The sequence below is a fragment of the Geotrypetes seraphini genome, chromosome 7 (assembly GCF_902459505.1).
Source record: "Geotrypetes seraphini chromosome 7, aGeoSer1.1, whole genome shotgun sequence".
Taxonomy (NCBI): Eukaryota; Metazoa; Chordata; class Amphibia; order Gymnophiona; family Dermophiidae; genus Geotrypetes; species Geotrypetes seraphini.
The window spans coordinates 169,976,164-169,998,623 of record NC_047090.1 but is presented as its reverse complement, the minus strand read 5'-3'; the positions used below and the strand labels follow the sequence as shown (position 1 = coordinate 169,998,623).

Here is a 22,460-nt window from a genome sequence, read left to right as displayed (position 1 = left end):
TATATCTGGACTTTCAGAAGGCGTTCGACAAGGTTCCACATGAATGACTACTTCAGAAAATTGCAAGCCATGGAATCAAGGGTGAAATACTCATGTGGATTAAAAACTGGCTGGAGCATAGGAAACAGAGAGTGGGGGTAAATGGACAATACTCGGATTGGTAGAGTGTCACCAGTGGGGTGCCGCAGGGCTCAATGCTTGGACCCGTGCTCTTCAATATCTTTATAAATAATCTGGACATAGGTACAACGAGTGAGGTGATTAAATTTGCAGACGATATGAAGTTATTTCACAGTAGTGAAGACACAGGGGGATTGCGAAGATCTGCAACGTGACATAATCAGGCTCAAGGAATGAGCATCGACATGGCAGATGAAATTCAACGTGGATAAGTGTAAAGTGATGCATGTCGGTAACAAAAATCTCATTCACGAATACAGGATGTCCGGGGTGGTACTTGGAGAGACACCTCCCAGGAAAGAGACTTGGGAGTTCTGATCGACAAGTCGATGAAACTGTCCACGCAATGTGCAGCAGCAGCGAAAAGGGAAAACAGAATGCTAGGAATGATAAAGAAGGGGATCACGAACAGATCGGAGAAGATTATCATGCCGCTGTACCTGGCCATAGTGCACCCTCACCTGAAGTACTGCGTCCAGCACTGGTCGCCGTACATGAATAAGGACACGGTACTACTCGAAAGGGTCAAGAGAAGAGCGACTAAGATGGTTAGGGGGCTAGAGGAGTTGCCATACAGCAAAAGATTAGAGAAACTGGGCCTCTTCTCCCTCGAGCACAGGAGATAGAGAGGGGACATGATCGAAACATTCAAAATACTAAAGGGAATAGACTTAGTAGATAAGGACAGGTTATTCACCCTCTCCAAGGTAGGAAGAACGAGAGGGCATTCTCTAAAGTTGAAAGGGGATAGATTCCGTATGAGGCCAAAGCACTCTCATACATCCCAGAGACAGCCCAAGATGACAATCCACCCAAGATGGAAACCTTGAACAGTTTCAAACTGACCTCAAAACTATAATCAACTCCGTACGCCCCGCAACCTCGATCCTGGACCCATGTCCCTCCACTACCTGCTGAACACAAATGAGGTATTCCTGGAATCCATCCTACCCCTAATAAATGAGTCCCTTATGACAGGTGTAGTTCCACGGAGCTGGAAATCAGCCATAGTAAAACCATTCCTGAAAAAAACAACCATGGACCCAGACATCCCAAGCAGCTTCAGATCTGTCTCAAACCTCCCATTCATCTCAAAAATATTGGAAAAGACTGTACTCATGCAATTGCAAGACTTCAGGGAGACAAACGCCACCCTCTCCAACTTCCAATCGGGCTTCAGGAAACACCACAGCACAGAAACTGCTTTTGGACATCCTAGATGACTGCTGGAAAATCCTAGATGATGGAAATGATGCATTGCTGGTACTATTAGACCTCAGTGCCGCCTTCGACACCATAGACCACTCTCTCCTCTTGTCCAGGCTAAAGTCCATTGGAATCCGTGACAATGCACTTCAATGGTTCTCTTCATTCCTGAACGACAGATCACAGAGAGTCCTACTAAGAAAATCCTTATCTGAACCCAAACCACTCCACTAAGGAGTGCCTCAAGGAGCTTTACTTTCACCTCTCCTCTTCAACCTCTATGTCAAACCAGTACTGGACATAGCGGGTAAACACCGCATCAGAATCTACTCCTTCGCTGACGACCTACAACTCTATCTTCCCCTAGGCCGTCACCGAGACACACAAATCAAATATCTCCAGTCTTGCTTAACTGAAATAAAGTCTTGGATGACCGTAAACAAATTACAGTTAAATGAATCCAAGACAGAACTTCTCTGGATCCACAAAGATTTATGCGTATACCCCTGTCCGTCCTTTTCCTGGGCCATAATCACCCTTACACCCAAAGACAACGTCCGCAGCCTAGGAGTAATTCTTGACTCTAATTTATCAATGACAGATAATGTATCCAAACTAGTATCATCCTCCTTCTACTACCTCCGCCAGCTAAAAACCATACATGCCTACTTCTCAGAACCTGAATTTGCCCAACTACTCTACGCTTTTGTTCTATCCCACATAGACTATTGTAACACTCTACTAGTGGGCCTGCCTACCAAAACTCTCTCCCGCCTCCAAAGGGTGCAAAACGCTACAATCCGCCTTCTGAAAAACCTAGGCATCCATGACCATGTTACCCCAGCATTAGCTTCCATGCACTGGCTGCCCATTCAAAAACGCTGCACCTTCAAGGCCCTGCCCCTCGCTTTCAAAACCTTCCATGAAACGATTCCGTACTACATGAAAACTAAACTACAAATCTACTTCCCAAAACGACCACTGAGGTCCCAAGGAGAAAAACGACTGACCATACCTTCTGGCCGCTCCCTCAAAACTGAAACCGCCCGCAAACGCTCCTACTCACATTTCATACCCAAACTTTGGCACACAATCCCTCCATCTGTCAGATTACTAGATGGACTCTGGAACTTCAGGAAGGCTGTGAAAACCTTCCTCTTTACTAACCCAGCGCCTTAAAAGTCATTCACCCTGAAATGCCACCCTGTCAACGCACCTAGTCCACTTAATCTCACCAGATGCTACTTAGTACATATGTTTTATTGTTATGTCTATATTGTAATTTATGTAAACTGTCATCTCTGCTCTGTCTGGATTATTATGGATGTACTTTGTAACCCGTTCTGGGCTCCTTTGGGAGGACGGGTTAAAAAATCAAATAAATAAATAAATAAATAAAACGTAAGGAAGTTCTTCTTCACCCAGAGAGTGATAGAAAACTGGAACGCTCTTCCGGAGTCTGTCATAGGGGAAAACACACCCCAGGGATTCACGACAAAGTTAGACAAGTTCCTGCTGAACCGGAATGTATGCAGGTAGGGCTAGTCTCAGTTAGGACACTGGTCTTTGACCAGAGGGCCGCCACATGAGCGTACTGCTGGGCATGATGGACCACTGATATGAACCAGCAGTGGCAATTTTTATGTTCTTATAACAAGAATGAATAAACTTGTTAAACAGGTAGCATGGGATTTAACATGCACTAAGACTACTGCCTGCAAAAAACAGCCCACACAAAAAAATCCCACATGAACTGCTTAGCACATTGTGAAGCATGGACTGGGCAGGTTTGGGCAGAGAATGGGCATGGACAGCACATATAGTTAGTGCATCACACTTTACCACACACTGACACACTTGCTGATAGTCTGGATGTACTTAATTCCTCTTAAGAAGGCTTTAAGGGCCGGATTCTGTAACCAGTGCCACCTTAAAAGTGGCTGCAGATCACATGTCAATCACGCATTGGCGCCGGTTTCAGAATCACGTTTATGGGAAAGATAGGCACTGGAAATGTAAGCCATATTTTTCCGGGCCTTCATTTCCAGCACCTATCTTTGTGTGAATCACACCTACATAGGCACTTTAGGCTGCCCAGTGCCACTTCCGGCATTGGCCATGCCTACTTTGGCATTCGGTGGCCTAAAGCGCCTAAGTAGGTGTAATTCTGGTTCATTTTATTTAGGCGCCAGTAGGCGCTTCAACCTTGCTATTTTTTGCCATTTCTAACTGTGTTCTTCAATTAACTTAGGCTCCGGTTTTAGAATTTCCCCCTAAGTTCATCCATGTTATAAGCAAAATGTTGACATGCCTGCAATGCTTTAAAAAATATGTGTAAGTCGCCCTTTCCATAGTGCTAACAAGTGGGATTTGAGATGACATAGGGCCCTTTTATTCTCAGTTAGAAATGTTGGAAACTGTTACAGTTTCCACAGTTTCCTGACTCAAAGCTATAGGTGACGTGGAATCCAAACCTGACGTGACCAAAGATGTGCCATGAGAATTGTGGTGCCCCAATCTTAGCAGTTTGAGTAGAATTACCCACAATACGTCCAACAAAATGCGACTGGGGCAAAAAGTCTGGAACAGAAATGTGGAAGTTTGTTGTTCTGATGGGAAGCGAAGAGATGGATGCTCCCCATCAAGGCAAAAAAAAAAATCAGATGCAAGAAACATCATTACTGAGGAGACCATTCGTGAGGCTAAAGAAGTCTGGCTCAACTTGACTGCCAATACATTTTCCATTCCTGCTAAATAAACCTCCTCCCTCTCTGGTTATTCTAGTCTTCTAAATTTTCTCTTCATTTTGCCTCTTCCCTCCACTGGAGTTCCTTTCTACCCTAACTCTTGTTAACCGTGTCGAGCTTTACGAATGTAGAGATGATGCGGTATACAAACCTAAAACAAAATTTTTCCTGGCCAGTCCCAAAGACAAAATCATAGACACCACAATTCAAGTAAAAGGATCGACCTTTCCCCTCGAACAAACCCTAAAAATACTAGGAGTCACACTGGATAAACACCTAACCCTGGAGAAACACACTGACACTACAGTTAGGAAAAGCATCTCGGTGCTCTGGAAATTACGCACCATAAAAAAATATTTTGACGACACGTCATTCCGCCTCCTAGTGCAATCCTCCGTTCTCGGCATACTGGACTATTGTAATATCATTTACCTGAGCTCCACGAAGAAAACTACCAGAAGACTCAGAATGATCCAAAACACCGCTGTCCGCCTTATATTCGGCTTGAAAAAATGGGACCATGTCACCCCTTTCTACCACAAACTTCATTGGCTACCATTGGAATCCAGAGTCCTATTTAAATTTGCCTGTTTTTGCTACAAAACAGTATTCGGCCTAGCCCCAAACTACATCAACCCACACTTCATCCTGAATCACAGAAACAAGAACTCCCGCAGAATCCAGTTATTTGCTTTCCCCTCCCTAAAACTCTGTCACTCCAATAAATTCTTCGATAAAACCCTCGATTTCCAGGCCGCCAAGCTAAACCCATGGATAACCCAATTAATCCTTGAGGCTCCAACCTACCTCAGCTTTAGAAAACTACTCAAAACACACCTCTTCCAACGCCACAACACTTAAAAAACCCCTCCCCAAAGAATCCCTTTTCTTACATCTCGCCTCACCCCCTCCCACCCGACCCACCTTATCCTACTCCCCAATCTTCTTCTTTTCCGCTGCCTACATCCCTGCTCATTTTAACACCTAACTCTATGCAATTCAGTTCAATTATTACTTAACCGCATATAACTATGTTTAATTAATGTGAACCGCATGTAACGATGCATGTAATTATATTTAATTAATGTAAATCTGTTCAACTAATTCTTAACCGTATGTAATCCATGTTTAACTAATGTGAACCGCCTAGAACTCACTGGGTATGGCGGTATACAAGAATAAAGTTATTATTATTATTAAGCCTAGAACTCACTGGGTATGGCGGTATACAAGAATAGAGTTATTATTATTATTATTATTATTAGATTAGATCCTGAGAAGTATTCCATGATCAGTTGCCTAATTCCAAATCTTAATTGCCTCCAGACAAAGGGGATAAGATCTCATGCCTCCTTTTTTGTTCAAATAGAATATGGCAAGAAAAACAGTGCATAGCAATTGGCACTGCTGATATTCTGGAAGACACATCGAATGCATCAAATATGCCTCTATCTAGGAACTTTCTGGTAGTGAACAAGTTCTTGGTTAACTGTTGGAATTCTTTCTAGTTTCTCTGGAGGAAGGAATTCCTCATTCTCTGAAAGTTGTTTAAGCAAGGATTTTAAATAAATGGAAGAATGCAACTAGCAGTCCAAAATTCTATTTATGAGCATGGATAGTATGCAAAGGCACTTTGATACAGAAGAAGCCTGGAGCGATATTAGTGGAGGGCTACAACAAGGTAAGGGGGGGCCCTGGGGGACCAAAGCAGGATGGGAAATAGGGAGAGACAGTAGGGGATAGGTGGGGGGGGGGAGAGGAACGGCAGGAGTTTTTAAGGGCCTCTCCCGGTACAGCCATCTGTTAGCATTTGGTAGGGGGAACATTTGGTAGGGAAATAGGATTGTTCCTCAATGGCTGAGAAAATAGAATTGTGCCGATTTAAAGTGAGGGCTCCTACTCCTCGATGGCTGAGAGATCCCTCGTGGATGAAGAGGCAAGCAAAGGTGGACCATCGCTACCACCCAATCGCTTGAACGGCGATGGGGGGGGGGCAGCCAACGGGGTGCGGAACGCTTGGACGGTGGCTCGGGCCAAGTGGGAGTAGAGCATTCGCTTGAACGGCGGTGCCTACTCGTCTGCAGGGGTGAACAGACCCCAGCTTGCTATGATGGTGTGCCCCTAACCCGGAGGGTTGTTAGAAAATTTAGGATAAGTTGTTATTTGGCAGATTATTGGTAGTTGAACATTGTTATTCATAGACAGAATTATTGAATAAGGTTGTTGATATGATTTGGATTGTGTTGTAACCATGCTGCGGCCAAAATAAAACTTCCTTAGTGGAATTTAACCCTGGTCTCAGATTCTGATTGACGGGAGGAGGGGGAAGATGGGGAGATATCAAGGACCTCAGTGAGACCTCCCCATCCTTGAGTCATTTGGTGGTGATCCATAGTCAAGAAGCTCAAAAAGCTTCCTGTCTCCATTTTAATGTGAAGAGCTTGATAAAGGATATGCTCTCCGGTGAAGACTTACGTCTTTGAGGTGGAGAAGGATCAGAGGATATACCATAGGATTCTTCTGCTGAGTAGTCTGGCAAACCCTCATCTGAATGGTTGGAGATATCTGAATCAAACTCCTCAAAATATTCCCTTCTAGGTGAATCAGGGAATGTGCATCAAGAAGAGTATTGACTATAGTGCTCAGGTATGTCGAGCCATAGGTTGATGCTCTCGTACAAGTATGGAGTGAATCCGTGCCAACCCCAACACTCAACATCGAGCAGAGGTACATGACCTCGTCTTCGATCGGTGCCTCCACTCAGGTGGAGTGAGGCAGGCACAGATGCCTTTAAAGCTTGAGTAGAATCTGTAGTAGCCCCAAAATCTCTTGAGTATAGACCAGATCTCCTCCTGAGAGGGTCTGCACCGGAAGAGACATCGGCATGGAAGAAGTCTGCAGTGCATGTTGTCTGAGCGCAGGAGATCTTGATGTCGAGGCACGCCCGGGAGGAGACATGATCTGTAGTGATGGACAGTCGTCCATGGTGCATTGACGCTTACTATGCGTCGAAGAGGTGAACATCTATGGCAACACTGTGCCATGCCTAGGAGGAATGTTTGTGCTTCTTAGCTTTCTTATGTGATACATCCCCTGAAGAGTGAGGCATGGAAGAAGATGTCAAGTCTTGTCTCTGAAGAGAGCTCAATGTTCAACACTCTCTATTCAGCGTCACTTCATGTGGTGTCAATACCAATATTAGTTTTGTTGCAGGATGAGCATCAGGTCCCGAAACTTCTGCCATGCTGGATATTGATGTCCAACTAAAACGTTTGCAAGCAAAGAAGAACCCAACAATTAGGGTTGATTTGTGGTGGAAGGGGTTTAGCTTGTTATTTGTTTTGGAACAAAGGAATGTTTACACTTTATAATGTTGTACCTGTATGTTCTTCTTGGTTGTTTGTATTGTCTATTGAAAGAGCTTTTGGAGGTGTGTTGTACATTGTATTCTATTAAAACAACAAAACCCAATAAAAACCTTTAAATTAAAAAACAGAAGAACCCAACAGTTCCACAGTAAAATGGTAAAACCAGAAGCAAAAAAGTACTGTGGAGTTGTTACTATCATGACAGCTGAAATCAACATTAGACATCAGAAATGCCATAGACAGGCTAAAAAGATGTTAAACATGTACATGGCATTTCTGATGTTAATTCCACCGAGCACACATTTCTATATATATATTTTTTGTCATTTTTCTGTACATGTTTTTGAATCTACTTGAATTCTCTTGTTTTGTAATAACAGATCTGTGCCATGCACATACAACAAGTTTAAAAAAAAAAAAAAATCTGAGACTAAAACATTGAGGACAAATTTCCTCAAAAATAATGATCTAGCATTTTTATACCTACCACAGATGTCATACAATCCATAACCTGCAAAGCTTTATTTTACTTTAAAAATATTTAATTACACACCTCACCCTGTAGAGCTTGAGGTGAGATACCATAAATAAAAAATAAATAAATAAAAATTATGTATTACAACTAACCCACCATTCTAAAAATATCCCCCTCCCAATCCCAATTACAAGCTAGTCATACAAATGCAAGTTTTCAATTGTTTCTTAAAAGTTCCATAATAACTCTCACAATTCCAAATAAATTTGATTCCATAACTTGGGTCTCCTACAACTGAAGGCAGCAACATCTGCAGCTTTCAACTTTGCATTTTGCGATACCTTCAGCAACTTCTGAGTACTAGAATATACGTTTTTGGAAGGTATGTATACCTCCAAACATTCATACAAATGGGATGGACCTTCTAACATAATAGCAATAAAAACTAAACATCTTAAAATTAATAGTGTTCCACAGTGATCCAATGCAGCTCTCTTAAAACAGGTGTACTATGATCCTGGGCCTTCTTATGCACTAACAGATGTGTAGCTGTATTTTGTATCAGCTGAAAGTGCTCCAATCGATATTTGGATAATCCACAATATACAACATTAATCTATTCTAATCTATGCCTAAACAGGTTCAAGGCGACTTACAATATAGGGAATTACAGAATGAATATGCTATAATATAATAGTTTGAGGAGGACAGAATTATGAATAGCACTTGAATAGAGGGTGGAATTTAGTGATATTAGGTGTTTTGAGTTAGTTGTCTATGGTGTGTATGCTTTCAAAGAAGAGAGGTTTTATTTTTTTCGGATCTGTTGTAGAATGTTTCCATCCTGGTGTCAGTCGAGAGGTTGTTCCAGATCAAAAATTATAATAAAACCATGTAACGTGCACAATAAGTTCTGATCTTTGTTCACGCACACCTAGAAAAAGTTTTGCATTTTCACAAAAATTACTGTCTACGCACATACAGGATTCATAGCTGAATTAAAATAGCTCCAAATGAAAGAAGTAGTTTGCATGTGGTAATACAAGAATACCTATGTACTGATACTGCTCTGACATGCATTTGTAAATTAAACAAAGCAAAGGCTTTTTCTCTCTAAGAAGCAATATATTTCTCTTGTGCTTCAGGGAAAGGACATAAGAGCCTTACAAAGAGGATGACGTTTTCAAATGAACTAGGGTCTATTTGGTGACTTATAACTTGATAACACTCACCAAGCTAATATGTTTGTTATAAGAAGTGTACAGATGAGATGCCATCATCTCTACAGTGGTTAGCTTCTGTGCCTGAAGCAAGGAATTAAGCCTATCCACAATACTAATATCCAGTTCACAAGACACAGGACTTAACCGGATCTCTAATTCTGCTTTCTGGGGAACAGAGCTTAACCTCCCCTGGCTGCCCTAAAAGAAAAACAGAACATTCTCAGAGGCAAGTTAACAAGACAAATTATGAGCAGATCAAATTAAATCATATACACATAGAACATTTACAGATGATTTTAAGACATTTTAACACTACCATTATCTTGCTATATTAAGTGGTTGTCATCAAAAAACTTACCTGAGGTCCTCGATTATCTGTATGCTTATAATGAAGTTGAACACAAGGAGAGGAATTAGAATCAGCTCCCCTTTCAAATGTTAGAAGCTTTGAGGGAAAAAACAAACAGAATGTTACTCTACATGCTGAAAACAATGCATACAACTGAAAAGGTATTTTCAACTGAAAAAAAAATTTTCATTCCAAACTGTAAATGCCATCAGTGGAAGCATTTTTAAACAAATATATTAGACATTTGTAGACAAGAGCAACTACACTGGGCTGAATTACTGTTACATGTATCAGTATTAATATACAGTATGGAAGATTAGGTTCTTACCTGGATAATCTTCTGTTAATACACATAGGAATCTGTACACATGAACTGTTATAGAGGATGTCAATCACATCTTTCAACTCCTTCTCCTTCACCAATGTATTACCCTCTTCAGTTTGTACCAAAGCAATCAATATCTACTATAACAGAAGAAGTAGAAAGAGGGGCACGGGGAACTTCCCCAAAACAATAGCATATTTCTGTTCTGCTCTGTAACTCATGGAAAAGAATAGTTAGCATGAACTAATAACTTAGGTGTACCAACAAACCACCCTGCTCTGTGCAACAAACACATATGGAGCTCAGTCGCTCAACAAACTTATGGTTTTATGGTTTTATTAGTCATGCATGATTATATGTACTTCCAACTGACAGGAGAAAAACTCCAGTTTTGGACTATAGGTTTATCCAAGGCAGAAAGCAGGTGCATTGAATCTGACAGGGTGTGTTAACAGAAAGAAGAACAGAAAGAAGATTATTCAGGTAAGAACCTAATCTTCCATTTTGTTACATAAACATAGGAGGTTGTACTATAGGTGATGTACCAAGAAGTGGCAGACATCACAGATGGGACTGATGAGCTTGCCTACAAAACCGAGGACCCAAAAGTGGCGTCCTCCTGAGCCGTCACGTCCATTCTGTAGAATCTTGTAAAGGTATGGAGAGTAGAACAAGTAGCTGCTCTACAGATCTTTTTTGAGAGAAATAGGCAGACATACACAGGGCTGGAAGAAGACTGTCTCTGCTCGAAAGAGCTTACAATCTAAACAGACAAGACAGACAAATAGGATGTCAGAGTGGGGGATTAGTTAATCAGTTAGGGGGGTTAGTTAATCTGGTTAGGGTGGTGAGCAGAGGGGATTAGGGTTATGAATTGAAGGCTATATCAAAAAGGTGGGTTTTCAGTCTACCTTTAAACAAAGTAAAGGAAGGGGTATAACAGACGAACTCAAGTAATTTATTCCAGGCACACGGGGAAGCTAGATGAAAGGAACGGAGTCTGGAATTGGCAATAGAGGAGAAAGGTACAGATAAAAGCCACTTATCTGAGGATCGTTTCCACTTGGGAATCGCCAAGCTTTACACAAAATTTAATTCAGTAGCATTGTTCAACTTTTCTGTCATTTTGTCAAAAACGAAAATCCGATGGCACTCACTTACATTTCCTCACTCATCAGCGGTCTGCCAGCGACTGACAGCTTCTGTAAGCAGGAAAAAAATTCAAACGTGTGCATTAGGGTCGCCTACATACGTGCACCAAACCACGCCTCTCTAGCTTTATTTGTTTACGCAAGAAAAATTAAGGTCTGATACTTTTTGAACGGCCCTCGTATACTAATGCTAGAAGTATAGGAAACAAGATTCTGGATTTAGAGCTGTGATGGAAGAAGAGGAGATGGATATAGTGGTGTTCACAGAGACATGGTTCACGAAGAACCATGACTGGGATGTAGTTATACCGAGCTATATTCTGTTCAGGAAAGACAGGGTAGAAGAAAAGGAGGGGGCAGTAGCGTTATATGTTAAAGATCATATTAAAGCCACACAATTGCAGGATCTGCAGGGCAAGGAAGAAGCACTGGATCAATTTGGAAAGAGGGAATGGTAAAAATGTTTACAATGGTGTGATATACAGACCTGAGATTTAATAGTAGACATTCAAATATATCTAAAAAAGGGGAAGTTTTACTAATAGGTGATTTTTACATGCCAGATATTGATTGGGGTATCCCTATTGCAGGGTCTTCTACAAGTAGGGAGATCCTGGATTCTCTACATAGAGAACCGTTCCAGCAGTTAGTAATTGAACCCATGCGGGATGGGGTCATACTGGACTTAGTGCTTACAAATGGGGAAACTGTTTTTGCTGTTACAGTGGGTGATCACTGTATGGTACGATTTAAAAGACAGGTATAGAGAGGACTCATTCAAAAGTAAAGGTTCTAGACTTTTAAAAAACTGACTTTATTCGGATGGGGGATTACGTCATGGAATTGTTGTTTGGATGGGACATCTGGAAGGAGTAGAAATGCAGTGGGCAAAACTGAAAGAAGTTATTGTAATGATGACAAATCTTTTTGAAGGCCGCTTTGGTTATCAAAAGAAGCATCTGAGAAGGTAAAGGAATAAGCTTTCATAAACTACCAAAAAAATCGCAGAAAAAAATATCTGGAAAAGTTAAAAGAGGCTGGTCGAGTAGGAAAGCAAAGATATAAATGGAAGAAAAAAATAGCTGACGTGGTAAAACGAGGAGACAAGCATTTTTTTAGATATATCAGTGAAAGGAAGAAATGCAAAAGTGGCATTATGAGACTCAAAAGTGAAGGGAAGGAAGCTGATAAAGAAAAGGCTGAATTGCTTAAAAAATATTTCTGTTCTGTGTTCACAGCTGAAGATTCAGGAGCGGGACCGCAAAAGACAAATGTGAATAGGGATGGAGGAGTGGTAAACCCTGATCGATTTTCAGAGGGTCGTGTTCATGAGGTGATTTGAAATGGGCTGTATATGCAAGAAACCCCTCAAACATCTCACAGCTGAAAGAATTCTGCATTGAGGAGTGGGCAAAACTTTCCTCAGACCGATGTCAGAGACTGGTAGATGGCTACAAGAAGCATCGAACTGCAGTTATATCAGCCAAAGGGGATAACACTAGCTATTAAAGTGTCCTAATTTATTCCTCAGTTAGAATACACATTTTTGTGGATATCTTTTGTGAGCCGGTTGATATAGTATATCTAGATTTTCAGAAAGCTTTTGATAAAGTTCCTCATGAGAGGCTCCTGGGATAGGTGGCAAAGTTCAATTGTGGATTAGGAATTGGTTATCGGATAGAAAACAGAGGTTAAGGTTAAATGGTCATTTTTCTCAATGGAGGAGAGTAAACAGTGGAGTGCCGCAGGGGTCTGTTCTGGAAATTGGAATGACAATCTGGAAATTGGAACGAAGAGTGAGGTGATTAAATTTGCAGATGACACTAAACTGTTCAAAGTTGTTAAAACGCATGCAGATTGTGAAAACTTGCAGGCAGACCTTAGAATATTGGAAGACTGGGCGTCCAAATGGAAGATGAAATTTAATGTGGACAAATGCAAAATGATGCGCATTGGGAAGAATAACCTGAATCGCAGTTACCGGATGCTAGGGTCCACCTTGGGGATTAGCGCCCAAGAAAAGGATCTGGGTGTCATCGTAGACAATAAGATGAAACCTTCCACCCAATGTGTGGCAGCGGCCAAGCAAATAGGATGCTAGGAATTATTAAAAAAGGGACGGTTAACAAGACTAAGAATGTTATAATGCCCCTGTATCGCTCCATGGTGCGACCTCATCTGGAGTACTGCATTCAATTCTGGTCTCCTTGTCTCTAGAAAGATATAGTGGCACTAGAAAAGGTTCAAAGAAGAGCGACCAAGATGGTAAAGGGAATGAACTCCTCTCGTATGAGGAAAGACTAAAACGGTTAGGGCTCTTCAGCTTGGAAAAGAGATAGCTGAGGGGAGATATGATTGAAGTCTACAAAATCCTGAGTGGAGAAGAACAGGTACAAGTGGATCGATTTTTCGCTCTGTCAAAAATTACAAAGACTAGGGGATACTCGATGAACTTACACGGAAATACTTTTAAAACCAATAGGAGGAAATTGTTCTTTCACTAAGAGTATAGTTAATCTCGGGAACACGTTGTCAGAGGTTGTGGTAAGAGAGGATAGTGTAGCTGGTTTTAAGAAAGGTTTGGACAAGTTCCTGGAGGAAAAGTCCATATTCTGTTATTGAAAAAGACATTGGGGGGGGGGGGGAAGCAACTGCTTGTCCTGTATCAGTAGCATGGAATATTGCTACACCTTGGGTTTTGGCCAGGTACTAGTGACCTGGATTGGCCACCGTGAGAACGGGCTACTGGGCTTGATGAACCACTGGTCTGACCCAGTAAGGCTATTCTTATGTTCTTACCTGCAATTACATCACTTTCTTTTCCAGAAATAAATAAAAAAAGATTTGACATCGATATGTGAACATTTCTTAAGAAAGAACTGAATATTTCATGGGGTGTCCTAATTTTTTGACTGTACATCTGAGGGTGCTGAAGGAATTTAGGGAAGTTCTGGTGACTCAGTTGACTGACTTTTCAATGCTTCTCTAGAGTCAGGAGTGGTACCGGAAGACTGGAGAAAGGCGGATGTGGTCCTTCTACACAAAAGTGGATGTAAGGAAGAAGTAGGGAATTAGAGGCCTTCTGTGGTAAGCAAATTAATGGAAATGCTTTTAAAACAGAGAATGGTGAAGTTTCTGGAATCCAGTGGATTACAGGACCAGAGGCAACATTGATTCACTAGAGGTAGGTCTTGTCAGACAGATATGATCAATTTCTTTGACTGGCTGACCAGAGAATTGGGTAGAGGGAGTACGCTAGATGTGGTGTATTTAGATTTAGCAAATCCTTTGACAGTGTTCCACACAGATTTCTAATAAGTAAACTGAGTGCTGTTGAGATGGGCCACAAAATTACAGGCTGGGTCAGGAACTGGTTAAGTGGAAGGTGACAGAGGGTAGTAGTCGATGGAGATCGCTCAAAGGAAGGGGATGTTACCAGTGGTGTCCCTCAAGGCTCTGTTCTTGAGCCTGTTCTTTTAACATTTTTATAAGTGATATTGCTAAAGGGCTGTCAGGTAAGATTTGCCTCATTGCAGATGATACCAAAATCTGCAATAGAGTAGATACCCCAGATGGTGTGAATAACATGAAAAAAGACCTATCGAAGCTTGAAAAATGGTCTGAAATTTGGCAGCTAAAATTTAATGCTAAGAAATTCAAGGTCATGCATTTGGGCTGCAAAAACACGAGGAATGGTACAGTTTAGGGGGTGAAAAACGTATGCGCACGACAGAAAAGTGGGACTTGGGTGTGATCGTATGTGATGACCAAATTGGTTGAAAAAGTGACGGCAAAAGCTAGAAGGATGCTAGGGTTCATAGGGAGAGGTATGCCAGCAGGAAAAAGGAGGTATTGATGCCCCTGTATAAGACTCTGGTGAGACCTTATTTAGAATACTGTGTACAATCCTGAAGACTGCACCTTCAAAAAGATATAAAAAGGATGGAATCAGTCCAGAAGAAGGCTACTAAAATGGTGTGTGGTCTTCGTCATAAGGTGTATGAGGACAGGCTTAAAAATCTCAATATGTATACTTTAGAGGAAAGGCGGGAGAGGGGAGATATGATAGAGACTTTTAAATTAATCACTCCAAAAAATGTTATTAGCCAAGTGGTGGAACTACCCATTGAAAAATCATTCAAGTAAAGTGGAGAAAAAGCATCAACTTAATTTTATATGCAGACGGCAACCCAATGAGTTTTTCAGCCGTTCTTAATCTGTATCATGGGCAAAAAAACTCCACTACCTCTCAAAATCTAATCTTTCAAAATGGGGACATATTTCACCACTGTGCACAGGGAACAGGAAAAAGAACCTTAAGGACGGTTTCACTTATCTTCACAGCTGTTGTTAAAGACCAGGATCACGATCGAAATAGGGGGGGAATGGAACGGAATAGGGGGGGAACTCCCTGAAGCAGCCACTTGTTAGTGAAACAAGAGCCTTGTTGGATTCGGACACCGGTTTCTTGTCTTCTCTTCAGTGCCAAAAATATGGTTGTGTTTGTGGGAAGATCGTTGCTGAAAAACTCATTGGGTTGCCGTCTGCATATAAAATTAAGTTGAGGCTTTTTCTCCAATTTACTTAAATGGTTTTTCAATGGGTAGTTCCACCACTTGGCTAATAACATTTTTAGAGTGATTAATTTATAGATTGTTATTAATAGTATTGTTCTAGAGAGACATTTAAATACCTACGTAGCATAAATGCACATGAGTTGAGTCTCTTTCATTTGAAAGGAAGCTCTGGAATGAGAGGGCATAGGATGAAATTAAGAGGTGATAGGCTCTGGAGTAATCTAAAGAAATACTTTTTACAGAAAGGGTGGTAGATGCATGGAACAGTCTCCCAGAAGAGATGGTGGAATTCAAGATGGGTCTGAATTCAAGAAGGCATGTGATAGGTACATGGGATCTCTTAGAGGAAGAGATAATGGTTACTGCGGTGGGCAGCCTAGATAGGCCATTTGGCCTTTATTTGCCATCATGTTTCTATGTTTCTATTGCGTTTTTTTGGAGGCAGGGCTGACCTGAGACCCAGAGGGCTTTGGCATCTGAAACTGCCAAATCTCTCTATGTAACTCTGATAAGATCTCTAAGCAGTAGCACCTGAGTAACACTGGCGGGAACATCATAAGGAACAAAAATTGCCTCTGTCCCCTCCCCCTACCCAGTGGGTCAGTGAGATCTTCTGGCCATGAGATCATCTAAGCCCTTCCCAAATAGCATCTACCCTTCAAAAGGCAGTCTGCTTTAGGTGGCCTTGGAGGCTGAAATGCTCGCCCATGGCCTGATCTAGAGCATCTTGCAGGCCGAAATGACCTATGCTGACACCTTGCTCATGACTCTGATGATGTTATAAAGAGTATCCACCATATAACCTATTGCCTTTAGCAGCGATAGAACATAAGAATAGCCTTATTGAGTCAGACCAATGATCTATCAAGCCCAGTAGCCCGTTCTCACGGTGGCCAATCCAGGTCACTAGTACATGGCAAAAACCGAAAGAGTAGTAGTATTTATTTATTTATTCGCTACATCTGATAGTTCTGTGCGAGTTACACAATTACATTCACAATTAAAATTTCAACATTAAAAACAAGACTTATTATACAAAAAAATACATACATATCAAATCAGCTTCCTTAGAGTTGTAGTGCAAAAAACAAATCATTCTGAGAAATATTGCACAAATAATTCAGTTTTTAACATTTTCCTAAAGCTTAATAATGTTGAACACCTTTCTTTACTTCACGTGGCAAGTATTCCACAAACCGCACTTTGGACTGCTATCATGGAATGATGATAACTCCCTAATCTCACCTGCCTTAATGAGGGCACTTTCAACCAGTGTTGTTCCTTGGATCACAACTTCCTAGTTGATCAATACATACTAAAAATACAACTAACTACTATTGGTTTTTGCGTATGTATCAACATAGCAATGTTACTTACCGTAACAGTTGTTATCCAGGGACAGCAGGCAGCTATTCTCACTAGTGGGTGATGTCATCCGACAGAGCCGCGATACGGACATCTTGCAAGCATGTCTTGCTTGAAGAAACTCAGAAGTTTCGAGATGCCCGCACCGCGCATGCGCCAGTGCCTTCCCGCCCGATGCACCGGGCGTGTCTCCTCAGTTCAGGTAGCTAGCAGAGAAGCCAACCCAGGGGAGGTGGGTGGGACGTGAGAATAGCTGCCTGCTGTCCCTGGATAACAACTGTTACGGTAAGTAATATTGCTTTATCCCAGGACAAGCAGGCAGGTATTCTCACTAGTGGGTGACCTCCAAGCTAACCTCAATGGGATGGAGGGAGAGTTGGCAACTTAGGAGAACAAATTTTATAACACAGTTTGGCCAAACTGCCCATCCCGTCTGGAGAAAGTATCCAGACAATAATGAGAGGTGAAAGTATGAACCGAGGACCAAGTGGCAGCCCTACAAATCTCCTCAATCGGTGTCGATCTGAGGAAGGCTACAGAGGCTGCCATTGCTCTGACCCTATGTGCTGTGACCTTACAGGGAAGGGGTAATCCAGACTGGGCATAGCAGAAAGAGATACAAGCCGCCATCCAGTTGGAGATGGTGCGCTTCGATACAGGTCGTCCCAACTTGTTTGGATCAAAGGAGACGAAAAGTTGAGGAGCAGTTCTGTGTGGTTTGGTGCGATCCAAGTAGAAAGCCAAAGCACGTTTACAGTTCAGAGTGTGAAGAGCTGATTCTCCAGGTTGAGAATGAGGCTTTGGAAAGAACACTGGAAGCACAATGGATTGGTTGAGGTGAAATTCAGAGACCACTTTAGGCAGGAATTTCGGGGTGAGTGCGGAGGACCACCTTGTCATGATGGAGTACTGTGAAAGATGGGTCCGCCACCAAGGCCTGAAGCTCACTGACCCTGCGAGCAGATGTGAGGGCCACCAGAAAAACCACTTTCCAAGTGAGAAACTTGAGTGGAGCCTTGCTCAGAGGCTCAAAAGGAGGTTTCATAAGCTGAGAAAGGGCAACATTTAGATCCCAAACCACTGGAGGCGGTTTGAGAGGAGGATTGACATGAAAAAGTCCTTTCATAAATCTGGAAACCACAGGATGAGAAGAGAGAGGTTTCCCTTGTAGAGGCTGATGGAAAGCCGCAATAGCACTCAGGTGGACTCGTATAGATGTCGACTTGAGACCAGACTGAGACAGATGTAAAAGATAGTCTAAAACAGAGGATAGGGAGGCTTGCTGAGGCTCCTTAGAATTGGAAATACACCATGAAGAAAATCTAGTCCATTTTTGGGAGTAGCATTGACGAGTAGCAGGCTTCCTGGAAGCCTCCAAGACATCCCTCACCGCCTGGGAAAACTGGTGCGGAGTTACGTTGAGAGGAACCAAGCTGCTGAGTTGAAGTAGAAGGGAGAACCAAGGTTGCCTGGGCCACTGAGGAGCTATCAGAATCATGGTGGCATGGTCGGACTTCAGCTTGACCAGAGTCTTTTGAATGAGAGGGAACGGCGGAAACGCATACAGAAAGCGATTCCCCCAATCCAGCAGAAAAGCATCTGCCTCGAGGCGATGAGGAGCGTAGATCCTGGAGCAAAACTGAGGCAGCTTGAAATTGTGGGGAGCCGCAAAGAGGTCTATCTGAGGCGTTCCCCACTGAGCAAAGATCTGATGAAGGAACTTGGAATGAAGGGTCCATTCGTGAGGCTGGAGAAGACGACTCAGTTTGTCCGCCAAGACATTGTCCCTCCCCTGAATGTAGACAGCTTTGAGGAAGGTGCTGTGGCGAACCGCCCAATCCCAGACTCTGAGAGCTTCCTGGCAGAGGGAGGCCGAGCCCGTGCCCCCCTGCTTGTTGACATAATACATGGCGACCTGATTGTCGGTGCGAATGAGGACCACCATGTCGTGAAGCAGATGTTGAAAAGCTTGAAGAGCATTGAAGATGGCTCTGAGCTCCAGAAGATTGATTTGATGGAGTCGGTCCGCACAGGTCCAGAATCCCTGAGTGCGAAGCCCATCCAGATGTGCTCCCCAGGCATAGGTCGAGGAATCGGTTGTGAGAACCTTCTGGTGGGGAGGAGAATGAAACAGCAAACCTCTGGATAGATTCGAAGAGGTCATCCACCAGAGTAGAGACTGCCGAAGAGCAGGAGTGACTGTGATGTGTCGAGTCAACGGATCCGACACCTGAGTCCACTGAGATGCCAGGGTCCACTGAGGAATTCTGAGGTGGAGTCTGGCAAACGGCGTCACATGAACTGTAGAAGCCATGTGGCCCAGGAGGACCATCATGTGTCTCGCTGAGATGGACTGGCGAGAAGACACAGACTGGCAGAGATGAAGGAGAGCATCCATGCGCTAAGGAGGAAGGAATGCTCTGAGACGTACGGTATCCAGGACAGCCCCGATGAAGGGAAGAGACTGGGTCGGCTGTAGATGAGACTTGGGAAAGTTGATCTCGAATCCCAAACTCTGCAGGAACAGAATCGTTGACAGGGTTGCTGAGGTGACCCCTGAGGCCGAGGGAGCCTTGATCAGCCAGTCGTCAAGGTAGGGGAATACCTGAAGACCTTGGTTCCGGAGGGCCGCGGCCACTACCACCAGACATTTGGTGAAGACTCTGGGGGACGAAGACAGGCCGAATGGAAGCACTCGATACTGCAGACGGAGATGTCCCACCCGAAATCTGAGGAACTTGCGAGAGGCCGGATGAATGGGAATATGAGTGTAGGCCTCCTTGAGATCCAGAGAGCATAACCAGTCGTTCTGCTCGAGGAGGGGGTAGAGAGAAGCAAGAGTCAGCATGCGAAACCTCTCTTTGACTAGGAATTTGTTGAGGACCCTGAGGTCCAAAATGGGTCGCAGGTCGCCCGTCTTCTTCGGAATAAGGAAGTATCGGGAGTAAAACCCCTGGTTCAGTTGGTCCATCGGGACCGGCTCCACGGCACGAAGCCGGAGCAAGGCCTGAGCTTCCTGAAGAAGAAGGGTGGTTTGAGTCAAGTTGGAAGGATACTCTCTTGGAGGGTGGTCCGGAGGGACCCGATGGAAATGAAGAGAGTATCCTTCCTTGATGATAGTAAGGACCCAGAGGTCGGTTGTTATGGCCTCCCAGCGATGATAAAAATGATGGAGGCGCCCCTCCGATGGGAAAAAACAGGGGGAGGCAGAACGAGGTTGGTTATGCCCTCGACGAGACAGTCAAAAAGGCTGAGTGGTCTTAGGGACAGCAGGCGACTGAGACTTAGGCTGACCCTTCTGGGGAGGCTGACGCCTCGCCGGTTGCCTCGCAGGTGGAGTTTGCCTCGGCTGATAACGCCTCTGATAAATCAACGGCGGACGAGAAGGTCGAGACTGCTGAGGCTTAGGTTTCGGCCGAAGGATAGATTGGAAGGACTTTTCGTGGTCAGACAACTTCTTCGTGACAGTCTCGATGGATTCGTCAAAAAGATCCGCCCCAGCACACGGGACGTTCGCCAGGCGGTCCTGAAGATTCAGGTCCATATCAATGGTCCGCAACCAGGCCAACCGGCGCATCGCCACCGAGCAGGCCGCCGCTCGGGCGGAGAGCTCGAACGCATCATAGGCAGATTGCATTAACTGAAGCCGAAGTTGGGACAGCAAAGCAACCACTTCTTCAAACTCAAACCTAGCCTGGGATTCGATGCATGGTGTGAACTTCCGAAGCACAGGTAGAAAAAATTCCAAGTAGGCTGCAAAGTGGAAATTGTAATTCAGGACTCGAGACGCCATCATCGAATTCTGATAGATGCGTCGACCAAACTTATCCATGGTTCTGCCCTCGCGGCCCGGAGGCACTGAAGCATAGACCTGGTCAGGATGAGACCGCTTGAGCGAGGATTCGACCAGGAGGGACTGGTGAGAAAGCTGAGGACCCTCGAAGCCTTTATGATGCACCGTGCGGTACCGCTCATCCAATTTGCCAGGGACCGCAGGGATAGAGTAAGGAGACGCGAAGCATCGCATGAAGGTCTGGTCGAGGAGCTTGTGCAGGGGAAGCCGCAAGGACTCTGCTGGAGGACGAGGCAAGTGCATGGTATCGAGGTACTCCTTGGAATATCGAGACCCAGCATCGAGAGTAATGTCCATGTCATCCGCCATCTGCCTGAGGAACGATGAAAAGGACAGTTGGTCTGCCGTCGCCGGTCTGCGAGACGGATTAGAAGAAGAAGAGGCTTCAGGCTCCAGAGAGGCCTGCGAGCAACAGGACGAGTAGAAAACCTCGGTGTCCTCGAACTCCGGGCCCGGAGGAGGAGACCCAGTCGAATCAGCATACCCCAACTGAGGCAATTTCTTCTGAGGCGAGACGGTCGAGTGTCGAGAGGAATGCTTCGAAGAATGTCTGGATCGATGCCCCTCCCGATGCCTGGAAGGGGATCGAGCCGTCTGTGAGAAACTGGGTCAGACGCCTCCAAGGAGCAGATTGGACTCGATGCCGTCGATCGCAGAGGCGGCAGAGGCGGCGCCTCCCCCGACGACGCCCAGGTTTGATAGGGGGTTCGGAAGAACTCGTCCTGCTTCCTGCTATGCCCAGGACTGGGTGGCCCCGAAGGTGGACGCCATACTGAGTCATGGGGCGGAGTAATCGGTTCCAAGGGAGGCAGGTCACTAAACGAGGCTTTCCTCGAGGGGATGGGCTCCAAGGGAGGCATATCACTAAGGGAGGCCCTCCTCGAGGGAATCGGTTCCAAAGGAGGTACAGCGCTAACGGTGGACCTCCTCGAGGACCTGGACACCGCTCGCTGCTCCTCCTCGCCGAGCAACGAGGTCGTGCGGCGAGGAGGAGGAGGAGGGGGCGGTCCACCCCTCGAAGCCGAAGCTGGAAGGTCACCCTGGATGGTGGCAATCAGCCGAGGCCCCATGGTCTGCATGAGCTCCATGAACTGAGCCTCCAGGATGGACCGCAACGAAGCCGATATGGAGGGATCCGCACCAAAAGGGGGCCCTTCCGCACGGTCCTCCGCGCTCCTTGGGTGCTGTGTGCTTCTGCTTGCCAGTCTTCGGCACCTTGAGCACCCACTGGTGGAACTGTCGGGGGTCGATACCTGCTCCGAGGAGACGGATGAAGGCACCGGCGCTGAAGTCGGGGTCCGAAACCGGTGTGAACGATGCTGGTTTCAGGAGGCCCGAAGCAGCCGGGGAGGCAGAGGGCTTCACAGAAGGAGTCGAAGCAACCCGTCGATGTCGGTGTCGAAGCTGCGGGATCCGATGAAGCTTTTATCTTGAACATGGACTCCCACAGCAGACAGCGACGCTTAAACGCTCTCGCCGTCAGAGTGGAGCAAGGCCGGCACGATTTCGGGAAGTGATCCGGTCCCAGGACACTGTAAGCAGCGTCGAGGGTCCGTGAGCGAAATCGCGCGCTGGCACTTGCTACACTTTTTTAAAACCGGTAATCGGCCGGGACATAGGCCGTAAAAGCTCCACCGCAAG

At 44.6% G+C, this 22,460-nt stretch overlaps 1 protein-coding gene across 2 annotated transcripts in view; it reads right to left on the bottom strand.

The window, feature by feature from the left end:
* ATG2B (autophagy related 2B) overlaps positions 1 to 22,460 on the bottom strand; it is a 253,132-nt gene that overhangs the window by 145,444 nt on the left and 85,228 nt on the right. For both annotated transcript variants that reach the window (XM_033950876.1, XM_033950877.1), the window contains exons 13-14: positions 9,558 to 9,644; positions 9,209 to 9,397 (exon numbers count right to left, since the gene is read on the bottom strand). In XM_033950876.1, the coding sequence (XP_033806767.1) occupies positions 9,209 to 9,397; positions 9,558 to 9,644 (276 nt within the window). The remainder of the gene's footprint in view (positions 1 to 9,208; positions 9,398 to 9,557; positions 9,645 to 22,460) is intronic.